Here is a 23858-nt window from a genome sequence, read left to right on the forward strand (position 1 = left end):
CGTCTCCCACTACCTGTCATCATCACAGACAAATGTATATTTGCCACACGGCAGCCACGGCATCCGTGTGTGGACTTCAGCACTTTGGTCCTGTGTGTGTGTGTGTTTGTGTGTGTGTGTGTGTGTCAGCAGGATGTTGAGGTAAGCAGTCTCTGCTCCTATTCACTACTTAACATTCTGTTCACATGATACTGCAGCAACCACCAGAGAAAGAGAGAGGGGGTGGAGAGAGAGAGGAAGTGATAGAGGGGGATAGAGTAGGAGGAGAGAGTGGGGAAAGTGATAATGGGAGAAAGTGGTGTGGATGACAAGAGTAACAGTTAGAGAATTAGTTGAGGGAGTTGTCTGTTCCCTCGGCCCAGTGTTCATTTCACACCAGTGTGATGGAGAGCAAAGTATCTCCTAATCAATTAACCTTTCCCCCGAAGTAATAACTACTGGTAAGGTGACTGGGAATATGGCAGAATACAAACAGTGTAGTTATTCCCTCCGCAAGGCAATCAAACAGTGGAAAGTGGAGTCGCAATTCAACCGTTCCGACACAGGACGTATGTGGCAGGGTCTACAGACAATCCCAGAGTACAAAAGGAAAACCAGCCACGTCGAGGACACCGACGTCTTGCTTCCGGACAAACTAAACACCTTCTTCTCCCGCTTTGAGGATAACACAGTGCCACCGACCCGACCCGGTATCAAGGACTGTGGGCTCTCCTTCTACATGGCCAACGTGAGTAAGCGTGTTAACCCGGCATCCCGAGCCGCGTCCTCCGAGCATGCGCAGACCAGCTGGCTGGAATATTTACGGACATATCCCAGTCTGCTGTCCCCACATGCTTCAAGATGGCCACCATTGTTCCTGTACCCAAGAAAGCAAAAGTAACTGAACTAAATGACTGTCATCATGAAGTGCTTTGAGAGACTAGTCAAGGATCATATCACCTCTACATTACCTGTCACCTAGACCCATTTCAATTTGCTTACCGCCCCAATAGATCCACAGACGATGTAATCGCCATCACACTGGACACTGCCCTATCCCACCTGGACAAGAGCAATACCTATGTAAGAATGCTGTTCACTTCACTGATCTTCAACACTGGAGCCCCACAAGGGTGCTCAGCCCCCTCCTGTACTCCCTGTTCACCCATGACTTCATGGCCACGCACGCCTCCAACTCAATCATCAAGTTTGCAGACGACACAACAATGACGATTACCAACAATGACGAGACAGCCTACTTGGAGGAGGTGAGGGCTCTGGGAGTGTGGTGACAGGAAAATCCCCTCTCACTCAACGTCAACAAAACAAAGGAGAGGATCATGGACTTCAGGAAACATCAGAGAGAGCGCCCCCCTTTCCACATCGACGGGACCGCAGTGGAGAAGGTTGAAAGCTTCAAGTTCCTCAACGTACACATCACTGACCATCTGAAATGGTCCACCCACACAGACCGTGTGGTGAAGAAGCTGGTCCTTCTGTAGCACAGTTGGTAGAGCATGGCGCTTGTAACGCCAGGGTAGTGGGTTCGATTCCCGGGACCACCCATACGTAGAATGTATGCACACATGACTGTAAGTCGCTTTGGATAAAAGCGTCTGCTAAATGGCATATATATATATTTAAGAAGGCGCAACAGCGTCTCTTCAACCTCCTGTGAGGAAAACACTCAAACTTTTACAGGTGCACAATCGAGAGCATCCTGTCGGGCTGTATCACCGCTTGGTACGGCAACTGCACCACCTACAACTACAGGGCTCTCCAGAGGGTAGTGAGGTCTGCCCAACGCATCACCGGGGGCAAACTACCCGCCCTCCAGCACCCAATGTCACAGGGAGACCAAAAAGATCATCAAGGACATCAACCACCCGAGCCACTGCCTGTTTCTCCCCTCTATCATCCAGAAGGCGAGGTCAGTACAGGTGCATCAAAGCTGGGACAGAGAGACTAGAAAAACAGCTTCTATCTCAAGGTCGTCAGACTGTTAAACAGCCACCACCAGCACAGAGAGGCTGCTGCCTACATACCAGACTTGAAATCACTGGCCACTTTAATAAATGGATCACTAGTCACTTTAATAATGTTCACATGTCTTGCATTACTCATCTCATATGTGTATATACTCTATTCTACTGTATCTTAGTCTATGCTGCTTTGATATTGCTCATACTTATATTTGTGTGTATTGGGTTTATGTTGTGTAATTTGTTAGATATTACTTGTTAGATATTACTGCACTGTTGGAGCTAGAAACACGAGCATTTCGCTACACCCGCAATAACATCTGCCTAACACGTGTATGTGATCAATAACATCTGTTAAATATGTGTATGTGACCAATAACATCTGCTAAACACGTGTATGTGACCAATAACATCTGATAAATATGTGTATGTGACCAATAACATCTGATAAATATGTGTATGTGACCAATAACATCTGCCTAACACGTGTATGTGACCAATAACATCTGTTAAATATGTGTATGTGACCAATAACATCTGTTAAATATGTGTATGTGACCAATAACATCTGCTAAACACGTGTATGTGACCAATAACAATATGATTTGATTTAATACTATAGTGTAGTAAAATCCTCTTCTAAGAATTCCTTCTGGCCATGACGATGATGATGACACCTGTTACCTATTGATCTCTATCTTTTTGTTTGACAACTACAAGGTGTTTACATGGCTATTATTATTCAAAGTAGAATGGACCAATACTATTTTTTTAACTTCTCACTCTAATCTAAATGTCTTAACCTAGACACACACACACACACAGTCTTGTACAGCTAAACTTGTTGGGGACGTACAATTCAGTCCAATACAAAATCATATTTTCCCTAATCCTAAAACTAACCCTAATTCTAACACTAATTCTAACCTGAACCCAAACCCCCTAGAAATAGCATTTGACCTTGTAGGGATTTTGTGGGGACTAAGAAAATGTCCCCAGTTGGTCAAATGTTTGTTTGTTTTCTATTCTATTATAGTTAAACACGTCCACACTAGAGGTCGACCGATTAATCGGAATGGCCGATTAATTAGTGCCGATTTCAAGTTTTCATAACAATCGGAAATCGGACGATTTGCAGAATGTTTAATTTTTTTTATACCTTTATTTAACGAGGGAAGTCGGTTAAGAACACATTCTCATTTTCAATGATGGCATAGGAACGGTGGGTTAACTGCCTCGTTCAGGGGCAGAACGACAGATTTTCACCGTGTCAGCTCGGGGGATCCAATCTTGCAACCTTACAGTTAATTAGTCCAACGCAATAACGACCTGCCTCTCTCTCGTTGCACTACACAAGGAGACTGCCTGTTACGCGAATGCAGTAAGCCAAGGTAAGTTGCTAGCTAGCATTAAACGTATCTTATAAAAAACAATCAATCATAATCACTAGTTAACTACACAGGGTTGATGATATTACTAGATATTATCTAGCGTTGTCCTGTGTTGCATATAATCTGACTTAGCATACAAGTATCTAAGTATCTGACTGAGCGGTCGTAGGCAGAAGCAGGCGCATAAACATGAATTCAAACAGCACTTTCGTACGTTTTGCCAGCAGCTCTTCGTTGTGCGTCAAGCATTGCGCTGTTTATGACTTCAAGCCTATCAACTCCCGAGATGAGGCTGTTGTAACCGAAGTGAAATGGCTAGCTAGTTAGCGCGTGCTAATAGCGTTTCAAACGTCACTTGCTCTGAGCCTTCTAGTAGTTGTTCCCCTTGCTCTGCATGTGTAACGCTGCTTAGATGGTGGCTGTTGTCGCTGTGTTGCTGGTTCGAGCCCAGGGAGGAGCGAGGAGAGGGACGGAAGCTATACTGTTACACTGGCAATACTAAAGTGCCTATAAGAACATCCAATAGTCAAAGGTTATTGACATACAAATGGTATAGAGGGAAATAGTCCTATAATTCCTATAATAACTACAACCTAAAACTATTGAAGACTCATGTTAAAAGGAACCACCAGCTTTCATATGTTCTCATGTTCTGAGCAAGGAACTGAAACGTTAGCTTTCTGACATGGCACATATTGCACCACAAATAAATAAATAAAAAGCGTCCGATTAATCGGTATTGGCTTTTTTTTTTGGCCCTCCAATAATCGGTATCGGCGTTGAAAAATGATAATCGGTTGACCTCTAGTCCACACACACACACAGCTGTTGTTTTTCTGCTCCGATGGAGGTGTAGAGTTTAGTGATTTTCTCAGCTTTTTATCAGGAACATAGTGAGTTTTGAATACACACAGAGAAAAACACACACAGTTGTTCTGTCCTGGTTGGGTTGCTGTGTCCGACTCTCAATGGGGGCAGGCCCATATGCCACCTGAATCACCTGATCTCCGTGAGCCAATAAGATTCCCTGAGGAAAGGTAGAGGAGGGGTCAGGGCATAAAGGTTTAACATCGACGCCCTTCATATCACCTGACTCAGAAGGACAAGGAGAGAGAACCGGAGAGAACCAGAGAGAACCACACTGGATCATTTGGAAGTAGCTCATTGTGACGTGTCTGTGTGTAGGGCCCGGTTGATCTGGAGCGCTCGGAGGGAGAGGAGTGTGAGGAGAACATGGAGGTGTTTGATGACAGCAGCTCCAGCCCCTCTGGGACTCTCAGGAACTACCCACTCACCTGCAAAGTCCTCTACTCATACAAGGTAATACACGCACACACACACACACTGAACAACGTATTTGCTTAGCTGTGCTAGATAATGTATTTCCACACATTCTTTATCTAGACAGATTATGTAGCAATATGTACATTAAGATGAAAGTGTGTAAACGAGCTATGTAAGCTTGTTTTGTTCCCACCCATCAGGTCAGGGTTCCCCACCCATCAGGTCAGGTCAGGGTGCCCCCTCCCATCAGGTCAGGGTGCCCCACCCATCAGGTCAGGTCAGGGTGCCCCATCCATCAGGTCAGGGTGCCCCATCCATCAGGTCAGGTCAGGGTGCCCCCTCCCATCAGGTCAGGGTGCCCCCTCCCATCAGGTCAGGGTGCCCCATCCATCAGGTCAGGTCAGGGTGCCCCTCCCATCAGGTCAGGTCAGGGTGCCCCATCCATCAGGTCAGGTCAGGGTGCCCCCTCCCATCAGGTCAGGGTGCCCCATCCATCAGGTCAGGTCAGGGTGCCCCCTCCCATCAGGTCAGGTCAGGGTGCCCCATCCATCAGGTCAGGTCAGGGTGCCCCCTCCCATCAGGTCAGGTCAGGGTGCCCCATCCATCAGGTCAGGTCAGGGTGCCCCATCCATCAGGTCAGGTCAGGGTGCCCCCTCCCATCAGGTCAGGTCAGGGTGCCCCATCCATCAGGTCAGGTCAGGGTGCCCCATCCATCAGGTCAGGTCAGGGTGCCCCATCCATCAGGTCAGGTCAGGGTGCCCCCTCCCATCAGGTCAGGTCAGGGTGCCCCATCCATCAGGTCAGGTCAGGGTGCCCCATCCATCAGGTCAGGTCAGGGTGCCCCATCCATCAGGTCAGGTCAGGGTGCCCCCTCCCATCAGGTCAGGTCAGGGTGCCCCATCCGTCAGGTCAGGGTGCCCCCTCCCATCAGGTCAGGTCAGGGTGCCCCATCCATCAGGTCAGGGTGCCCCCCCCCCCATCAGGTCAGGGTGCCCCCTCCCATCAGGTCAGGTCAGGGTGCCCCCTCCCATCAGGTCAGGTCAGGTCAGGGTGCCCCCTCCCATCAGGTCAGGTCCACCCACCCATCAGGTCAGGTCAGGGTGCCCCCCTCCCATCAGGTCAGGTTAGGGTCAGAGGGCCCCACCCATCAGGTCAGAATCAGAGGGCCCCACCCATCAGGTCAGAATCAGAGGGCCCCACCCATCAGGTCAGAATCAGAGGGCCCCACCCATCAGGTCAGGGTGTCTCTGTCTGTCTCCCCACCCATCAGGTCAGAATCAGAGGGCCCCACCCATCTGAACACTGGTTTATATGTAACATTAGAGCCATGAAATATCAGTTGTCTTTATTGTCCATTGTTAATTATCCTCATTTTCACCTTTCTCCTCCCTTCTCCCCTTTCCTATCTTTCACTCGCTCTCACTGTCTGTCTCTCTTTCTCTGTCTCGCACTGTCTGTCTCCCTGTCTGTCTCCCTGTCTGTCTCCCTGTCTGTCTCCCTGTCTGTCTCCCTGTCTGTCTCCCTGTCTGTCTCCCTGTCTGTCTCCCTGTCTGTCTCCCTGTCTGTCTCTCCCTGTCTGTCTCTCTCTCTCTGTCTCTCTTTCTCTGTCTCCCTGTCTGTCTCTCCCTGTCTGTCTCTCCCTGTCTGTCTCTCCCTGTCTGTCTCTCTTTCTCTGTCTCTCACTGTCTGTCTCCCTGTCTGTCTCCCTGTCTGTCTCTCCCTGTCTGTCTCTCCCTGTCTGTGTCTCTCCCTGTCTGTGTCTCTCTCTGTCTGTGTCTCTCTCTGTCTGTGTCTCTCTCTGTCTGTGTCTCTCTCTGTCTGTCTGTGTCTATGTCTGTCTGTCTCCCTGTCTGTCTCCCTGTCTGTCTCCCTGTCTGTCTCCCTGTCTGTCTCCCTGTCTGTCTCCCTGTCTGCCTCCCTGTCTGCCTCCCTGTCTGTCTCTGTCTGTGTCTCTGGCTGTCTGTGTCTCTGTCTGTCTGTGTCTCTCCCTGTCTGTGTCTCTGTCTGTCTGTGTCTCTGTCTGTCTGTGTCTCTGTCTGTGTCTCTGTCTGTCTGTGTCCCTGTCTGTGTCTCTGTCTGTGTCCCTGTCTGTGTCTCTGTCTGTCTCCCTGTCTGTGTCTCTGTCTGTCTCCCTGTCTGTGTCCCTGTCTGTCTCCCTGTCTGTCTCTGTCTGTCTCCCTGTGTGTCTCTGTCTGTCTGTGTCTCTGTCTCTGTCTGTCTCCCTGTCTGTCTCCTGTCTCTGTCTGTCTCCCTGTCTGTCTCCCTGTCTGTCTCTCTGTCTCTGTCTGTCTCCCTGTCTGTCTCCCTGTCTCTGTCTGTCTCCCTGTCTGTCTCCCTGTCTCTGTCTGTCTCCCTGTCTGTCTCCCTGTCTGTCTCCCTGTCTCTGTCTGTCTCCCTGTCTGTCTCCCTGTCTGTCTCCCTGTCTGTCTCCCTGTCTGTCTCCCTGTCTATCTCTCTGTCTCTGTCTGTCTCCCTGTCTGTCTCCCTGTCCCTTTCTGTCTCCCTGTCTGTCTCCCTGTCTGTCTCCCTGTCTGTCTCTCTGTCTCTGTCTGTCTCCCTGTCTCTGTCTGTCTCCCTGTCTGTCTCCCTGTCTCTGTCTGTCTCCCTGTCTGTCTCCCTGTCTGTCTCCCTGTCTGTCTCCTGTCTGTCTCCCTGTCTGTCTCCCTGTCTGTCTGTCTGTCTGTCTGTCTGTCTGTCTGTCTGTCTGTCTGTCTGTCTGTCTGTCTGTCTGTCTCTCTGTGTGTCTCTGTCTGTCTGTGTCTCTGTCTGTCTCTCTGTCTGTCTGTCTGTGCCTCTGTCTGTCTGTGCCTCTGTCTGTCTGTGTCTCTGTCTGTCTGTGTCTCTGTCTGTCTGTGTCTCTGTCTGTCTGTGTCTCTGTCTGTCTGTGTCTCTGTCTGTCTGTGCCTCTGTCTGTCTGTGCCTCTGTCTGTCTGTGCCTCTGTCTGTGTCTCTGTCTGTGTCTCCAGGCGTCTCAGCCAGATGAGTTGAGTATAGAGGAGCATGAGATGTTGGAGGTGATAGAGGATGGAGACATGGAGGACTGGGTCAAGGTAACAACAGCAATCAGACAGTAAACACAGTGTAATATAGTCCTCTTTCATTGCTTGACCAGGGTTGTCCTTTAACACAGAGCTCTGTAATTAGTTAACGTTCTTAACATCCTGTTGTGTAATTGGTTGTTTCAGGCGAGGAACAAGAGGGGGCTGATTGGCTACGTCCCAGAGAAGTATCTTCAGTTCCCCACCTCTAACAGCCTACTGAGCATGCTCCAGTCTCTCTCTGCCCTGGACGCACGATCACACACCTCCTCCAACTCCACCGAGCCAGAGATGCACACAGGCAGCATCAACGGAGACGCCAGCTGTAAGAACACACACACACACACACCACTACACACACACACCATTACACACACACGTACACACCACTACACACACACACCATTACACACACACGTACACAACACTACACACACACACCATTACACACACACACACACCATTACACACACATGTACACACCATTACACACACACACACACCATTACACACACATGTACACACCACTACACACACACACACCATTACACACACATGTACACACCACTACACACACACCACTACACACACACACCATTACACACACATGTACACACCACTACACACACACACACCATTACACACACATGTACACACCACTACACACACACACCATTACACACACATGTACACACCACTACACACACACACCATTACACACACATGTACACCACTACACACACACACCATTACACACACATGTACACCACTACACACACACACCATTACACACACATGTACACCACTACACACACACACCATTACACACACACACCACTACACACACACACCATTACACACACATGTACACACACACACACACACACACACCATTACACCCACACACCATTACACACACATGTACACACCACTACACACACACACACACACACACACACACACACCATTACACACACATGCACACCACTACACACACACACACACCATTACACACACATGTACACCACCACACACACACACCATTACACACACCATTACACACACACATGTACACACCACTACATACACACACACACACCATTACACACACATGTACACCACTACACACACACACACCATTACACACACATGTACACACCACTACACATGTACACACCATTACACACACATGTACACACCATTACACACGCACACCATTACACACACATGTACACACCATTACACACACGTGTACACACCATTACACACACATTCACAAAAACTAGGCAAATACAAAACACTCTCAGACTATAGAAACATTTTCAACTTTGTTGTCATATCAAGACAATGATGGAAACAAAGATCAGAACCCAGTGTGTTAACTCACCTCAATAGTAAACGTCTGAACCCAGTGTGTTAACTCACTTCAATAGTAAACGTCTGAACCCAGTGTGTGTTAATTCACTTCAATAGTAAACGTCTGAACCCAGTGTGTTAACTCACCTCAATAGTAAACGTCTGAACCCAGTGTGTTAATTCACTTCAATAGTAAACGTCTGAACCCAGTGTGTTAACTCACCTCAATAGTAAACGTCTGAACCCAGTGTGTTAACTCACCTCAATAGTAAACGTCTGAACCCAGTGTGTTAATTCACTTCAATAGTAAACGTCTGAACCCAGTGTGTTAACTCACCTCAATAGTAAACGTCTGAACCCAGTGTGTTAATTCACTTCAATAGTAAACGTCTGAACCCAGTGTGTGTTAATTCACTTCAATAGTAAACGTCTGAACCCAGTGTGTTAACTCACCTCAATAGTAAACGTCTGAACCCAGTGTGTTAACTCACCTCAATAGTAAACGTCTGAACCCAGTGTGTGTTAACTCACCTCAATAGTAAACGTCAGAACCCAGTGTGTTAACTCACTTCAATAGTAAACGTCTGAACCCAGTGTGTGTTAACTCACCTCAATAGTAAACGTCTGAACCCAGTGTGTTAATTCACTTCAATAGTAAACGTCTGAACCCAGTGTGTTAATTCACTTCAATAGTAAACGTCTGAACCCAGTGTGTTAACTCACCTCAATAGTAAACGTCTGAACCCAGTGTGTGTTAACTCACCTCAATAGTAAACGTCTGAACCCAGTGTGTTAATTCACTTCAATAGTAAACGTCTGAACCCAGTGTGTTAACTCACCTCAATAGTAAACGTCTGAACCCAGTGTGTGTTAACTCACTTGAATAGTAAACGTCTGAACCCAGTGTGTGTTAACTCACCTCAATAGTAAACGTCTGAACCCAGTGTGTGTTAACTCACTTCAATAGTAAACGTCTGAACCCAGTGTGTGTTAACTCACCTCAATAGTAAACGTCTGAACCCAACTTCAATAGTAAGCGTCTGAACCCAGTGTGTTAACTCACTTCAATAGTAAACGTCTGAACCCAGTGTGTGTTAACTCACTTCAATAGTAAATGTCTGAACCCAGTGTGTTAACTCACTTCAATAGTAAACGTCTGAACCCAGTGTGTGTTAACTCACTTCAATAGTAAACGTCTGAACCCAGTGTGTGTTAACTCACTTCAATAGTAAACGTCTGAACCCAGTGTGTTAACTCACCTCAATAGTAAACGTCTGAACCCAGTGTGTGTTAACTCACTTCAATAGTAAACGTCTGAACCCAGTGTGTGTTAACTCACTTCAATAGTAAACGTCTGAACCCAGTGTGTTAACTCACTTCAATAGTAAACGTCTGAACCCAGTGTGTGTTAACTCACTTCAATAGTAAACGTCTGAACCCAGTGTGTTAACTCACTTCAATAGTAAACGTCTGAACCCAGTGTGTGTTAACTCACTTCAATAGTAAACGTCTGAACCCAGTGTGTGTTAACTCACTTCAATAGTAAACGTCTGAACCCAGTGTGTGTTAACTCACTTCAATAGTAAACGTCTGAACCCAGTGTGTTAACTCACTTCAATAGTAAACGTCCAGTGTGTTAACTCACTCAATAGTAAACGTCTGAACCCAGTGTGTTAACTCACTTCAATAGTAAACGTCTGAACCCAGTGTGTTAACTCACCCAGTGTGTTAACTCACCTCAATAGTAAACGTCTCTGAACCCAGTGTGTTAACTCACTTCAATAGTAAACGTCTGAACCCAGTGTGTGTTAACTCACTTCAATAGTAAACGTCTGAACCCAGTGTGTTAACTCACCTCAATAGTAAACGTCTGAACCCAGTGTGTTAACGTCTGAACCCAGTGTGTTAACTCACCTCAATAGTAAACGTCTGAACCCAGTGTGTGTTAACTCACTTCTTCAATGTTAACTCACCTCAATAGTAAACGTCTGAACCCAGTGTGTTAACTCACTTCAATCAATACCCAGTGTGTGTTAATTCACCTCAAGTAAACGTCTGAACCCAGTGTGTTAACTCACCTCAATAGTAAACGTCTGAACCCAGTGTGTTAACTCACTTCAATAGTAAACGTCTGAACTCAGAACCCAGTGTGTTAACTCACTTCAATAGTAAACGTCTGAACCCTGTTAAACCCAGTGTGTTAACTTAACTCCTTCAATAGTAAACGCCTGAACCCAGTGTGTTAACTCACCTCAATAGTAAACGTCTGAACCCAGTGTGTGTTAACTCACCTCAATAGTAAACGAACCCTGAACCCAGTGTGTTAACTCACCTCAATAGTAAACGTCTGAACCCAGTGTGTTAACTCACCTCAATAGTAAACGTCTGAACCCAGTGTGTTAACTCACCTCAATAGTAAACGTCTGAACCCAGTGTGTTAACTCACTTCAATAGTAAACGTCTGAACCCAGTGTGTGTTAACTCACTTCAATAGTAAACGTCTGAACCCAGTGTGTGTTAACTCACTTCAATAGTAAACGTCTGAACCCAGTGTGTGTTAACTCACCTCAATAGTAAACGAACCCTGAACCCAGTGTGTGTTAACTCACTTCAATAGTAAACGTCTGAACCCAGTGTGTTAACTCACCTCAATAGTAAACGTCTGAACCCAGTGTGTTAACTCACTTCAATAGTAAACGTCTGAACCCAGTGTGTTAACTCATCAATAGTAAACGTCTGAACCCAGTGTGTTAACTCACTTCAATAGTAAACGTCTGAACCCAGTGTGTTAACTCACCTCAATAGTAAACGTCTGAACCCAGTGTGTTAACTCACTTCAATAGTGAACCCAGTGTGTGTTAATTCACCTCAATAGTAAACGTCTGAACCCAGTGTGTTAACTCACCTCAATAGTAAACGTCTAACTCACCTCAATAGTAAACGTCTGAACCCAGTGTGTTAACTCACCTCAATAGTAAACGTCTGAACCCAGTGTGTGTTAACTCACCTCAATAGTAAACGTCTGAACCCAGTGTGTTAACTCACCTCAATAGAACCCAGTGTGTTAACTCACCTCAATAGTAAACGTCTGAACCCAGTGTGTTAACTCACTTCAATAGTAAACGTCTGAACCCAGTGTGTTAACTCACCTCAATAGTAAACGTCTGAACCCAGTGTGTGTTAACTCACCTCAATAGTAAACGTCTGAACCCAGTGTGTGTTAATTCACTTCAATAGTAAACGTCTGAACCCAGTGTGTTAACTCACCTCAATAGTAAACGTCTGAACCCAGTGTGTTAACTCACCTCAATAGTAAACGTCTGAACCCAGTGTGTTAACTCACCTCAATAGTAAACGTCTGAACCCAGTGTGTGTTAACTCACTTCAATAGTAAACGTCTGAACCCAGTGTGTGTTAACTCACTTCAATAGTAAACGTCTGAACCCAGTGTGTTAACTCACTTCAATAGTAAACGTCTGAACCCAGTGTGTGTTAACTCACCTCAATAGTAAACGTCTGAGCCCAGTGTGTGTTAACTCACTTCAATAGTAAACGTCTGAACCCAGTGTGTGTTAACTCACTTCAATAGTAAACGTCTGAACCCAGTGTGTTAACTCACTTCAATAGTAAACGTCTGAACCCAGTGTGTTAACTCACCTCAATAGTAAACGTCTGAACCCAGTGTGTTAACTCACCTCAATAGTAAACGTCTGAACCCAGTGTGTTAATTCACTTCAATAGTAAACGTCTGAACCCAGTGTGTGTTAACTCACCTCAATAGTAAACGTCTGAACCCAGTGTGTTAACTCACCTCAATAGTAAACGTCTGAACCCAGTGTGTTAACTCACCTCAATAGTAAACGTCTGAACCCAGTGTGTTAATTCACTTCAATAGTAAACGTCTGAACCCAGTGTGTGTTAACTCACCTCAATAGTAAACGTCTGAACCCAGTGTGTGTTAACTCACTTCAATAGTAAACGTCTGAACCCAGTGTGTTAATTCACTTCAATAGTAAACGTCTGAACCCAGTGTGTTAACTCACCTCAATAGTAAACGTCTGAACCCAGTGTGTTAACTCACCTCAATAGTAAACGTCTGAACCCAGTGTGTTAATTCACTTCAATAGTAAACGTCTGAACCCAGTGTGTGTTAACTCACCTCAATAGTAAACGTCTGAACCCAGTGTGTGTTAACTCACTTCAATAGTAAACGTCTGAACCCAGTGTGTGTTAACTCACCTCAATAGTAAACGTCTGAACCCAGTGTGTGTTAACTCACTTCAATAGTAAACGTCTGAACCCAGTGTGTGTTAACTCACTTCAATAGTAAACGTCTGAACCCAGTGTGTGTTAACTCACCTCAATAGTAAACGTCTGAACCCAGTGTGTTAACTCACTTCAATAGTAAACGTCTGAACCCAGTGTGTGTTAACTCACCTCAATAGTAAACGTCAGAACCCAGTGTGTTAACTCACTTCAATAGTAAACGTCAGAACCCAGTGTGTTAACTCACCTCAATAGTAAACGTCTGAACCCAGTGTGTTAACTCACCTCAATAGTAAACGTCAGAACCCAGTGTGTTAACTCACTTCAATAGTAAACGTCAGAACCCAGTGTGTTAACTCACCTCAATAGTAAACGTCTGAACCCAGTGTGTTAACTCACTTCAATAGTAAACGTCTGAACCCATTGTGTTAACTCACCTCAATAGTAAACGTCTGAACCCAGTGTGTGTTAACTCGCCTCAATAGTAAACGTCTGAACCCAGTGTGTTAACTCACTTCAATAGTAAACGTCTGAACCCAGTGTGTGTTAACTCACTTCAATAGTAAACGTCTGAACCCAGTGTGTGTTAACTCACTTCAATAGTAAACGTCTGAACCCAGTGTGTTAACTCACCTCAATAGTAAACGTCTGAACCCAGTGTGTGTTAACTCACCTCAATAGTAAACGTCTGAACCCAGTGTGTTAACTCACCTCAATAGTAAACGTCTGAACCCAGTGTGTGTTAACTCACTTCAATAGTAAACGTCTGAACCCAGTGTGTTAACTCACCTCAATAGTAAACGTCTGAACCCAGTGTGTGTTAACTCACCTCAATAGTAAACGTCTGAACCCAGTGTGTTAACTCACCTCAATAGTAAACGTCTGAACCCAGTGTGTTAACTCACCTCAATAGTAAACGTCTGAACCCAGTGTGTGTTAACTCACCTCAATAGTAAACGTCTGAACCCAGTGTGTTAACTCCTTCAGTCTGAACCCAGTGTGTTAACTCACCTCAATAGTAAACGTCTGAACCCAGTGTGTTAACTCACCTCAATAGTAAACGTCTGAACCCAGTGTGTTAACTCACTTCAATAGTAAACGTCTGAACCCAGTGTGTTAACTCACCTCAATAGTAAACGTCTGAACCCAGTGTGTGTTAACTCACCTCAATAGTAAACGTCTGAACCCAGTGTGTGTTAACTCACTTCAATAGTAAACGTCTGAACCCAGTGTGTGTTAACTCACTTCAATAGTAAACGTCTGAACCCAGTGTGTTAACTCACTTCAATAGTAAACGTCTGAACCCAGTGTGTGTTAACTCACCTCAATAGTAAACGTCTGAACCCAGTGTGTGTTAACTCACTTCAATAGTAAACGTCTGAACCCTGTGTGTTAACTCACCTCAATAGTAAACGTCTGAACCCAGTGTGTTAACTCGCCTCAATAGTAAACGTCTGAACCCAGTGTGTGTTAACTCACTTCAATAGTAAACGTCTGAACCCAGTGTGTGTTAACTCACTTCAATAGTAAACGTCTGAACCCAGTGTGTTAACTCACCTCAATAGTAAACGTCTGAACCCAGTGTGTTAACTCACCTCAATAGTAAACGTCTGAACCCAGTGTGTTAATTCACTTCAATAGTAAACGTCTCTGAACCCAACGTCTGAACCCAGTGTGTTAACTCACCTCAATAGTAAACGTCTGAACCCAGTGTGTGTTAACTCAATAGTAAACGTCTGAACCCAGTGTGTGTTAACTCACCTCAATAGTAAACGTCTGAACCCAGTGTGTAGTTAACTCTGAACCCAGTGTGTTAACTCACCTCAATAGTAAACGTCTGAACCCAGTGTGTGTTAACTCACTTCAATAGTAAACGTCTGAACCCTGTTAACTCACTTCCAGTGTGTTAACTCACTTCAATAGTAAACGTCTGAACCCAGTGTGTGTTAACTCACTTCAATAGTAAACCCAGTGTGTGTTAACTCACTTCAATAGTAAACGTCTGAACCCAGTGTGTGTTAACTCACTTCAATAGTAAACGTCTGAACCCAGTGTGTGTTAACTCACTTCAATAGTAAACGTCTGAACCCAGTGTGTGTTAACTCACTTCAATAGTAAACGTCTGAACCCAGTGTGTTAACTCACTTCAATAGTAAACGTCTGAACCCAGTGTGTTAACTCACTTCAATAGTAAACGTCTGAACCCAGTGTGTGTTAACTCACCTCAATAGTAAACGTCTCAATAGTAAACGTCTGAACCCAGTGTGTTAATTCACTTCAATAGTAAACGTCTGAACCCAGTGTGTTAACTCACCTCAATAGTAAACGTCTGAACCCAGTGTGTTAACTCACCTCAATAGTAAACGTCTGAACCCAGTGTGTTAACTCACCTCAATAGTAAACGTCTGAACCCAGTGTGTTAATTCACTTCAATAGTAAACGTCTGAACCCAGTGTGTGTTAACTCACCTCAATAGTAAACGTCTGAACCCAGTGTGTGTTAACTCACTTCAATAGTAAACGTCTGAACCCAGTGTGTTAATTCACTTCAATAGTAAACGTCTGAACCCAGTGTGTTAACTCACCTCAATAGTAAACGTCTGAACCCAGTGTGTTAACTCACCTCAATAGTAAACGTCTGAACCCAGTGTGTTAATTCACTTCAATAGTAAACGTCTGAACCCAGTGTGTGTTAACTCACCTCAATAGTAAACGTCTGAACCCAGTGTGTGTTAACTCACTTCAATAGTAAACGTCTGAACCCAGTGTGTGTTAACTCGCCTCAATAGTAAACGTCTGAACCCAGTGTGTGTTAATTCACTTCAATAGTAAACGTCTGAACCCAGTGTGTGTTAACTCACTTCAATAGTAAACGTCTGAACCCAGTGTGTGTTAACTCACCTCAATAGTAAACGTCTGAACCCAGTGTGTTAACTCACTTCAATAGTAAACGTCCGAACCCAGTGTGTTAACTCACTTCAATAGTAAACGTCTGAACCCAGTGTGTGTTAACTCACTTCAATAGTAAACGTCTGAACCCAGTGTGTTAACTCACTTCAATAGTAAACGTCTGAACCCAGTGTGTGTTAACTCACCTCAATAGTAAACGTCTGAACCCAGTGTGTTAATTCACTTCAATAGTAAACGTCTGAACCCAGTGTGTTAACTCACCTCAATAGTAAACGTCTGAACCCAGTGTGTTAACTCACCTCAATAGTAAACGTCTGAACCCAGTGTGTTAATTCACTTCAATAGTAAACGTCTGAACCCAGTGTGTGTTAACTCACTTCAATAGTAAACGTCTGAACCCAGTGTGTTAACTCACTTCAATAGTAAACGTCTGAACCCAGTGTGTGTTAACTCACCTCAATAGGTTCAAGCCTCATTGATTGTTCCAGAATTAAGTGATAACCCTCTCTCTCCTCCCCCCCTCCCCCGCTGTCCCCCTCCCCCGCTGTCCCTCTCCTCCCCAGTGAGTTTTGTGAGGGCGTTGTATGACTACGCGGGCCAGGCGGATGAGGAGCTGTCCTTCCCAGAGGGGGCTGTCATCCGTCTACTCAACAGAGACACCCAAACTGACGATGGCTTCTGGGAGGGAGAGTTTAACGGACGAGTGGGAGTGTTCCCTTCTGTACTGGTGGAGGACCTGACGGAGAGCGGAGAGAATGGAGCACACACACTTGTAAACACACGCACCCACTTGAGAACAGAAACACACACACACACACACAAATGTACGCACACATACACACAGCTACAGTACCAGTCAAACATGTTGGGCACACCTACTCATTCAAGGGCTTAGACTATATTTACATAAGTATGTGGACACCCCTTCATACACTATATTTACATAAGTATGTGGACACCCCTTCAAATTAGTGGATTTGGCTATTTCAGCCAGACCCGTTGCTGACAGGTGTATAAAATTGAGCACAAAGCCATGCAACCTCCATAGACAAACATTGGCAGGAGAATGGCCTTACTGAAGAGCTCAGTGACTTTCAATGTGACAGCGTCATAGGATGCCACCTTTCCAACAAGTCAATTCATCAAATTTCTGCCCTCCTAGAGCTGCCCCGGTCAACTTTAAGTGCTGTTATTGTGAAGTGGAAATATCTAGGAGTAACAACGGTTCATCCGCAGACTGCCGAGTGCTGAAGAGCGTAAAAATCGTCTGACCTCAGTTGCAACACTCACTACCGAGTTCCAGACTCTGGAAGCAGCGTCAGCAAAATAACTGTTTGTTGGGAGCTGGGGGTTTCCATGGCCGAGCAGCCACACACAAGCCTAAGATCACCATGTGCAATGACACACATTGGACTGGTTTTAAAGCTTGTTGCCATTGGACTCTGAATCAGTGGAAACACGTTCTCTGGGGTGACGAATCACCATCTGGCAGTGCGACGGACAATTCTGGGTTTGGCGGATGCCATAAGAACGCTACCTGCCCCAATGCATTGTGCCAACTGTAAAGTTTGGTGGAGGAGGAATAATGGTCTGGGGCTGTTTTTCATGGTTCGGGCTAGACCCCTTAGTTCCTGTAAAGGGGGAATCTTAATGCTACAGCATACAATGACATTCTAGTTGATTCTGTGCTTCTAACTCTGTGGCTACAGCATGACAAAACCCCCTGTGCACAAAGCGAGGTCCATAAGGAAATGGCTTGTTGAGATAGGTGTGAAAGAACTTACTGGCCTGCACAGAGTCCTGACCTCAACCCCATCGAACACCTTTGGGATGAATTGTAAAGCCGACTGTGAGCCAAGCCTAATCGCCCAAAATCAGTGCCGACCTCACTAATGCTCTTGTGGCTGAATGGAAGCAAGTCCCTGCAGCAATATTCCAACATCTAGTGGAAAGCCTTCCCAGAGGAGTGGAGGTTGTTATAGCAGCAAAGGGGGGACCAACTCCTTATTAATGCCCATGAGTTTGGAATGAGATGTTCGTTGAGCAGGTGTCCATATACTTTTGGTCATGTAGTGTATTTGGGTCTACGATGAAACATGGCGTCCATTAATGTGTGTGTTTGGCTGTTATGTCTAGTTCTGTGATTGGTTTAGGAGTGGTCATATCCTTCCTGGAGTTTAACAGGAGTTGTTTACTGTAGATAACAGTGTGATTAGAACTACTCCAGTCCTCTGAGAATAACAGCTCTGTTATCTTGGTTTGGACTGAGTGCTAAACGTTTGTCGCCTGGCTCACTTCCTGTCTGTCGGCCTGGAGAACAATGATATGGAGACTGTGTTTTCAATGGTTTTGAATAAGTCTCGGTATGCAGAATCTGTGAAAGATGATTGACACTGTCCTCTAACCCCTAAATGTCTCTCTCTTTCTCTTTGTCTCCCTCTTTCCATCTTTATCTTTCCTCCCCCTTCCAGATCTCTCCATCTTCGAGGCTGCCCTCCTCCCTGCCACCCCTCCCTCTGTATGATCAGCCCCCGTGCAGCCCCTATGCCACCCCAGACACCCCCACCCCTCCGCCCCTCCCTCGCTCACCCTCTGTCAACGGGGAACACAAGCCGCCTCCCACAACGTACAAGGGACCCACTCATAGTAAGAGAGCGACCAATGCTGGGTTTTGTTTTTACACATGTAAGAAAGAGTAACATGACAATTACATACAGTCAGTAAGACTGTAAAATGAGTACATCTCTCTCTGCCTGTCTTTATCTGCCTCTCTCTCTTTCTGTCCCCTTCTCCTTCTCTCTCTTTCTGTCCCCTTCTCTCTGTCTCTGTCCCCTTCTCTCTCTTTCTGTCCCCTTCTCCTTCTCTCTCTTTCTGTCCCCTTCTCTCTGTCTCTGTCCCCTTCTCTCTGTCTCTGTCCCCTTCTCTCTGTCTCTCCCCTTCTCTCTGTCTCTCCCCTTCTCTCTGTCTCTGTCCCCTTCTCTCTGTCTCTCCCCTTCTCTCTGTCTCTGTCCCCTTCTCTCTGTCTCTGTCCCCTTCTCTCTGTCTCTGTCCCCTTCTCTCTGTCTCTCCCCTTCTCTCTGTCTCTGTCCCCTTGTCTCTGTCCCCTTCTCCTTCTCTCTCTTTCTGTCCCCTTCTCTCTGTCTCTGTCCCCTTCTCTCTCTCTGTCCCCTTCTCTCTGTCTCTGTCTCCTTCTCTCTCTTTCTGTCCCCTTCTCTCTGTCTCTGTCCCCTTCTCTCTGTCTCTGTCCCCTTCTCCTTCTCTCTCTTTCTGTCCCCTTGTCTCTGTCCCCTTCTCTCTGTCTCTGTCCCCTTCTCCTTCTCTCTCTTTCTGTCCCCTTCTCTCTCTCTGTCTCCTTCTCTCTGTCTCTGTCTCCTTCTCTCTCTTTCTGTCCCCTTCTCTCTGTCTCTGTCCCCTTCTCTCTGTCTCTGTCCCCTTCTCTCTGTCTCTGTCCCCTTCTCTCTGTCTCTGTCCCCTTCTCTCTGTCTCTGTCCCCTTCTCTCTGTCTCTCTCATCAGATCATAGTTCTGCTCTGAGTCCAGTGTCTCCAGAGTTCACTCCCGACGGAGGCCCTAGCAAACTACGACCTGTAAGCCACCCCAAATACTCAACCTTTCAGCAGGCATAGATCAAGGCCAGTATTGGGAGAAGCAGTGTGGATTTAAAGTCATTACTGCATGTAAGATCAAGGCCAGTATTGTGAGAAGCAGTGTGGATTTAAAGTCATGACTGAATGTAGATCAAGGCCAGTATTGGGAGAAGCAGTGTGGATTTAAAGTCATTACTCCATGTAGATCAAGGCCAGTATTGTGAGAAGCAGTGTGGATTTAAAGTCATTACTGCCTGTAGATCAAGGCCAGTATTGTGAGAAGCAGTGTGGATTTAAAGTCATTACTGCAGGTAGATCAGATATGTGTTTAATGCCCTCCCTCCCTCTCTCTCTCCCGCTCCATAGGTCCGTGCAGCCCCCCCCCCCCAAGCAGAAACCTCGCAAAAAAGCAGAGAAGACTGAGGAGGTGGAGATCACACTGGTGTGACAGACAGACAGACAGACGGACAGCACAGCGCTGCCCTGCAGACCTGAGTGACTGAACTTTGAACTGGGCTTTACCTCTAACCTTTGAACCATATAACTCCCCCTTCTCTCCCAACACTGGGAATAACTCCCCCTTCTCTCCCCCTTCCTCCCAACACTGGGACGAACTCCCCCTTCTCTCCCCCTCCCTCCCAACACTGGGACGAACTCCCCCTTCTCTCCCCCTACCTCCCAACACTGGGACGAACTCCCCCTTCTCTCCCCCAACCTCCCAGCACGGGGACGAACTCCCCCTTCTCTCCCCCCAACCTCCCAGCACTGGGAAGAAACAAGGGAAGGAAGATGATTATGTCTCCTAGCAACAAGGAGTAGCAGCCCCTCCCTGCTCACCCCTCCTCTCCCTCTGTGTCAGACTGTCTGTTGCCTTAACTTTGCTCCCATCTGGCAGCCATTATGAATGAAAGGAGGAAGAGCGGGAGGAAGAGGAGAATGAAAAGGAGACATGTTGAGGAGGAGAGTTGCTATGAAAGGGAGTTTTATCTGCTATGTGAGCTGGGATTCCCCTGTTCTTGCCATATATAGTCGTATCATACGTGTTTAATGTGGATTAGTACAGTACATTACTGTTGTCATAGGAATGTTTCATATTAGCCTAACCCGCTGATTGGAGTATCTATTTTATATGTAGTAGAAGTTGATCCGTATGTCAACCTGAAATAGCATTGTACATACAGTTAAAGGGTATGGAGAGAGGGAGAGAGAGAGAGAGAGAGAGAGAGAGGAAGGGAGGGAGGAAGGGAGAGAGAGAGAGAGAGAGGGAGGGAGGAAGGAAGAGAGGGAGGGAGGGAGGAAGGGAGGGAGGAAGGGAGAGGAAGGGAGGGAGGAAGGGAGAGGAAGGGAGGGAGGAAAGGAAAGAGAGAGGGAGGGAGAGAGGGAGGAAGGGAGAGAGGGAGGAAGGGAGAGATGGGGGGAGGGAGGAAGGGAGAGATGGAGGGAGAGAGGGAGGAAGGGAGAGAGGAAGGGAGGGAGAGAGGAAGGGAGGGAGGGAGAGAGGGAGGAAGGGAGAGATGGAGGGAGGAAGGGAGAGATGGAGGGAGGAAGGGAGAGGGAGGGAGGGAGAGAGAGGGAGGAAGGGAGAGAGAGAGAGGGAGAGATGGAGGGAGGAAGGGAGAGGGAGAGAGAAAGGTGGGGCTGGATCCTCCCTGAAAGTTCTCTAACACCTCCCTCCATCTCTCTCTCCTTCTCAGACAGACTGTTCTGTCTATCTGCAGTTTGTATGGATCAGTGGGAACCACCACACACACACACACACACACACACACACACACACACACACACACACACACACACACACACACACACACACACAGAGAGATAAGTCTCCTCAGCTTCAACCTCTGATGAACAGTGTGTGTTTGTATCATTGATATGTAGTCGTCAACATGCAGTGCAGAGGAGACAATAGGAAGTGCTCTAAGAGATGGGGTCAGAGGTTTGGTGTTTTACAGCTGTGGTTGTAACCCCTGGTCAGGCTTCTGTTTACCCTTCAGACATATATAGTGATACCTGCATTTAATGCTTTACGATGACTGTTTTCTCTGACGGCCTGTCAGAATCAACCCCTGTTCTGGTTATGTGTTGGACCGGGTCTCTCTCTCTGCTGGAGTCTGAGTGAGGGGGATGTTGAGTGGAGAGAGACTGTATTTAAACGACTGAATGAACGAACCCAGAGGCCCACCCGAAAGATGGGAAGTAGAGAAGGGTGCAGAAAACAACATCACCACGGAGGACAACATGTCCAGAGGACAACATGTCCAGAGGAGCTGGACCACAGGGGACAACATGTCCAGAGGAGCTGCACCACAGGGGACAACATGTCCAGGGGACAACATGTCCAGAGGAGCTGCACCACAGGGGACAACATGTCCAGGGGAGCTGCACCACAGGGGACAACATGTCCAGGGGAGCTGCACCACAGGGGACAACATGTCCAGGGGACAACATGTCCAGGGGACAACATGTCCAGGGGAGCTGCACCACAGGGGACAACATGTCCAGAGGAGCTGCACCACAGGGGACAACATGTCCAGGGGAGCTGCACCACAGGGGACAACATGTCCAGGGGAGCTGCACCACAGGGGACAACATGTCCAGAGGAGCTGCACCACAGGGGACAACATGTCAAGAGGAGCTGCACCACAGGGGACAACATGTCAAGAGGAGCTGCACCACAGGGGACAACATGTCCAGAGGAGCTGCACCACAGGGGACAACATGTCAAGAGGAGCTGCACCACAGGGGACAACATGTCCAGAGGAGCTGCACCACAGGGGACAACATGTCCAGGGGAGCTGCACCACAGGGGACAACATGTCCAGGGGAGCTGCACCACAGGGGACAACATGTCCAGGGGACAACATGTCCAGAGGAACTGTACCACAGGGGACAACATGTCCAGGGGACAACATGTCCAGAGGAGCTGCACCACAGGGGACAACATGTCCAGAGGAGCTGCACCACAGGGGACAACATGTCCAGGGGAGCTGCACCACAGGGGACAACATGTCCAGGGGAGCTGCACCACAGGGGACAACATGTCCAGGGGAGCTGCACCACAGGGGACAACATGTCCAGGGGAGCTGCACCACAGGGGACAACATGTCCAGGGGAGCTGCACCACAGGGGACAACATGTCCAGGGGAGCTGCACCACAGGGGACAACATGTCCAGAGGAGCTGCACCACAGGGGACAACATGTCCAGAGGAGCTGCACCACAGGGGACAACATGTCCAGAGGAGCTGCACCACAGGGGACAACATGTCCAGAGGAGCTGCACCACAGGGGACAACATGTCCAGAGGAGCTGCACCACAGGGGACAACATGTCCAGAGGAGCTGCACCACAGGGGACAACATGTCCAGAGGAGCTGCACCACAGGGGACAACATGTCCAGAGGAGCTGCACCACAGGGGACAACATGTCCAGAGGAGCTGCACCACAGGGGAAAACATGTCCAGGGGAGCTGCACCACAGGGGACAACATGTCCAGGGGAGCTGCACCACAGGGGACAACATGTCCAGAGGAGCTGCACCACAGGGGACAACATGTCCAGAGGAGCTGCACCACAGGGGACAGGGGAGCTGCACCACAGGGGACAGGGGAGCTGCACCACAGGGGACAGGGGAGCTGCACCACAGGGGACAGGGGAGATGCTTTCTGCCACCTCTTTGTGTATTCCTACTTTAAGACTGTAGCTTTTATTATTGAAACCAGGAAGTCTACGTTGTTTCAATCACAATTTTTTGTTGGTGTGATTTTGATTCCGCGTCCTACCATTCCGCGTCCTACCCACTAAGCAATTAATGGTATACCACATCCCTACCGAGCCCCTAAAGTTACTGAGGAGGAAGAGGTAGATGTGGGAAACGGTCTGACTTGTCTCACTTGTGACCTTTCAGTTTGACCCTTGAACTTTGACATATGATGTTGTGTAGATTTGGAAAGCACTTCAGGCTGATAAATTAGGTCCTAACATTTCACACAGCGATTGGCTTGCACATTTCAAATCTGCCACAATGATAAGTTTATTTTACGGTGATATGCCCTATCGTATAGAAG

At 47.1% G+C, this 23858-nt stretch overlaps 1 protein-coding gene across 2 annotated transcripts in view; it reads left to right on the forward strand.

Moving 5' to 3' along the window:
* Nucleotides 1–21025, forward strand: part of LOC118378489 (F-BAR and double SH3 domains protein 2-like) — a 152587-nt gene extending 131562 nt beyond the window's left edge. For both annotated transcript variants that reach the window (XM_052460682.1, XM_052460697.1), the window contains 7 exons: nt 4538–4672; nt 7603–7686; nt 7822–7999; nt 16769–16977; nt 18677–18851; nt 19721–19791; nt 20158–21025. In XM_052460682.1, coding sequence (XP_052316642.1) covers nt 4538–4672; nt 7603–7686; nt 7822–7999; nt 16769–16977; nt 18677–18851; nt 19721–19791; nt 20158–20214 — 909 coding nt within the window. In that variant the 3' untranslated portion in view covers nt 20215–21025. The remainder of the gene's footprint in view (nt 1–4537; nt 4673–7602; nt 7687–7821; nt 8000–16768; nt 16978–18676; nt 18852–19720; nt 19792–20157) is intronic.
* The last annotated feature ends 2833 nt before the right edge of the window (nt 21026–23858 follow it).

This window comes from Oncorhynchus keta, chromosome 1 (genome assembly GCF_023373465.1).
Source record: "Oncorhynchus keta strain PuntledgeMale-10-30-2019 chromosome 1, Oket_V2, whole genome shotgun sequence".
NCBI classification, from domain to species: domain Eukaryota; kingdom Metazoa; phylum Chordata; class Actinopteri; order Salmoniformes; family Salmonidae; genus Oncorhynchus; species Oncorhynchus keta.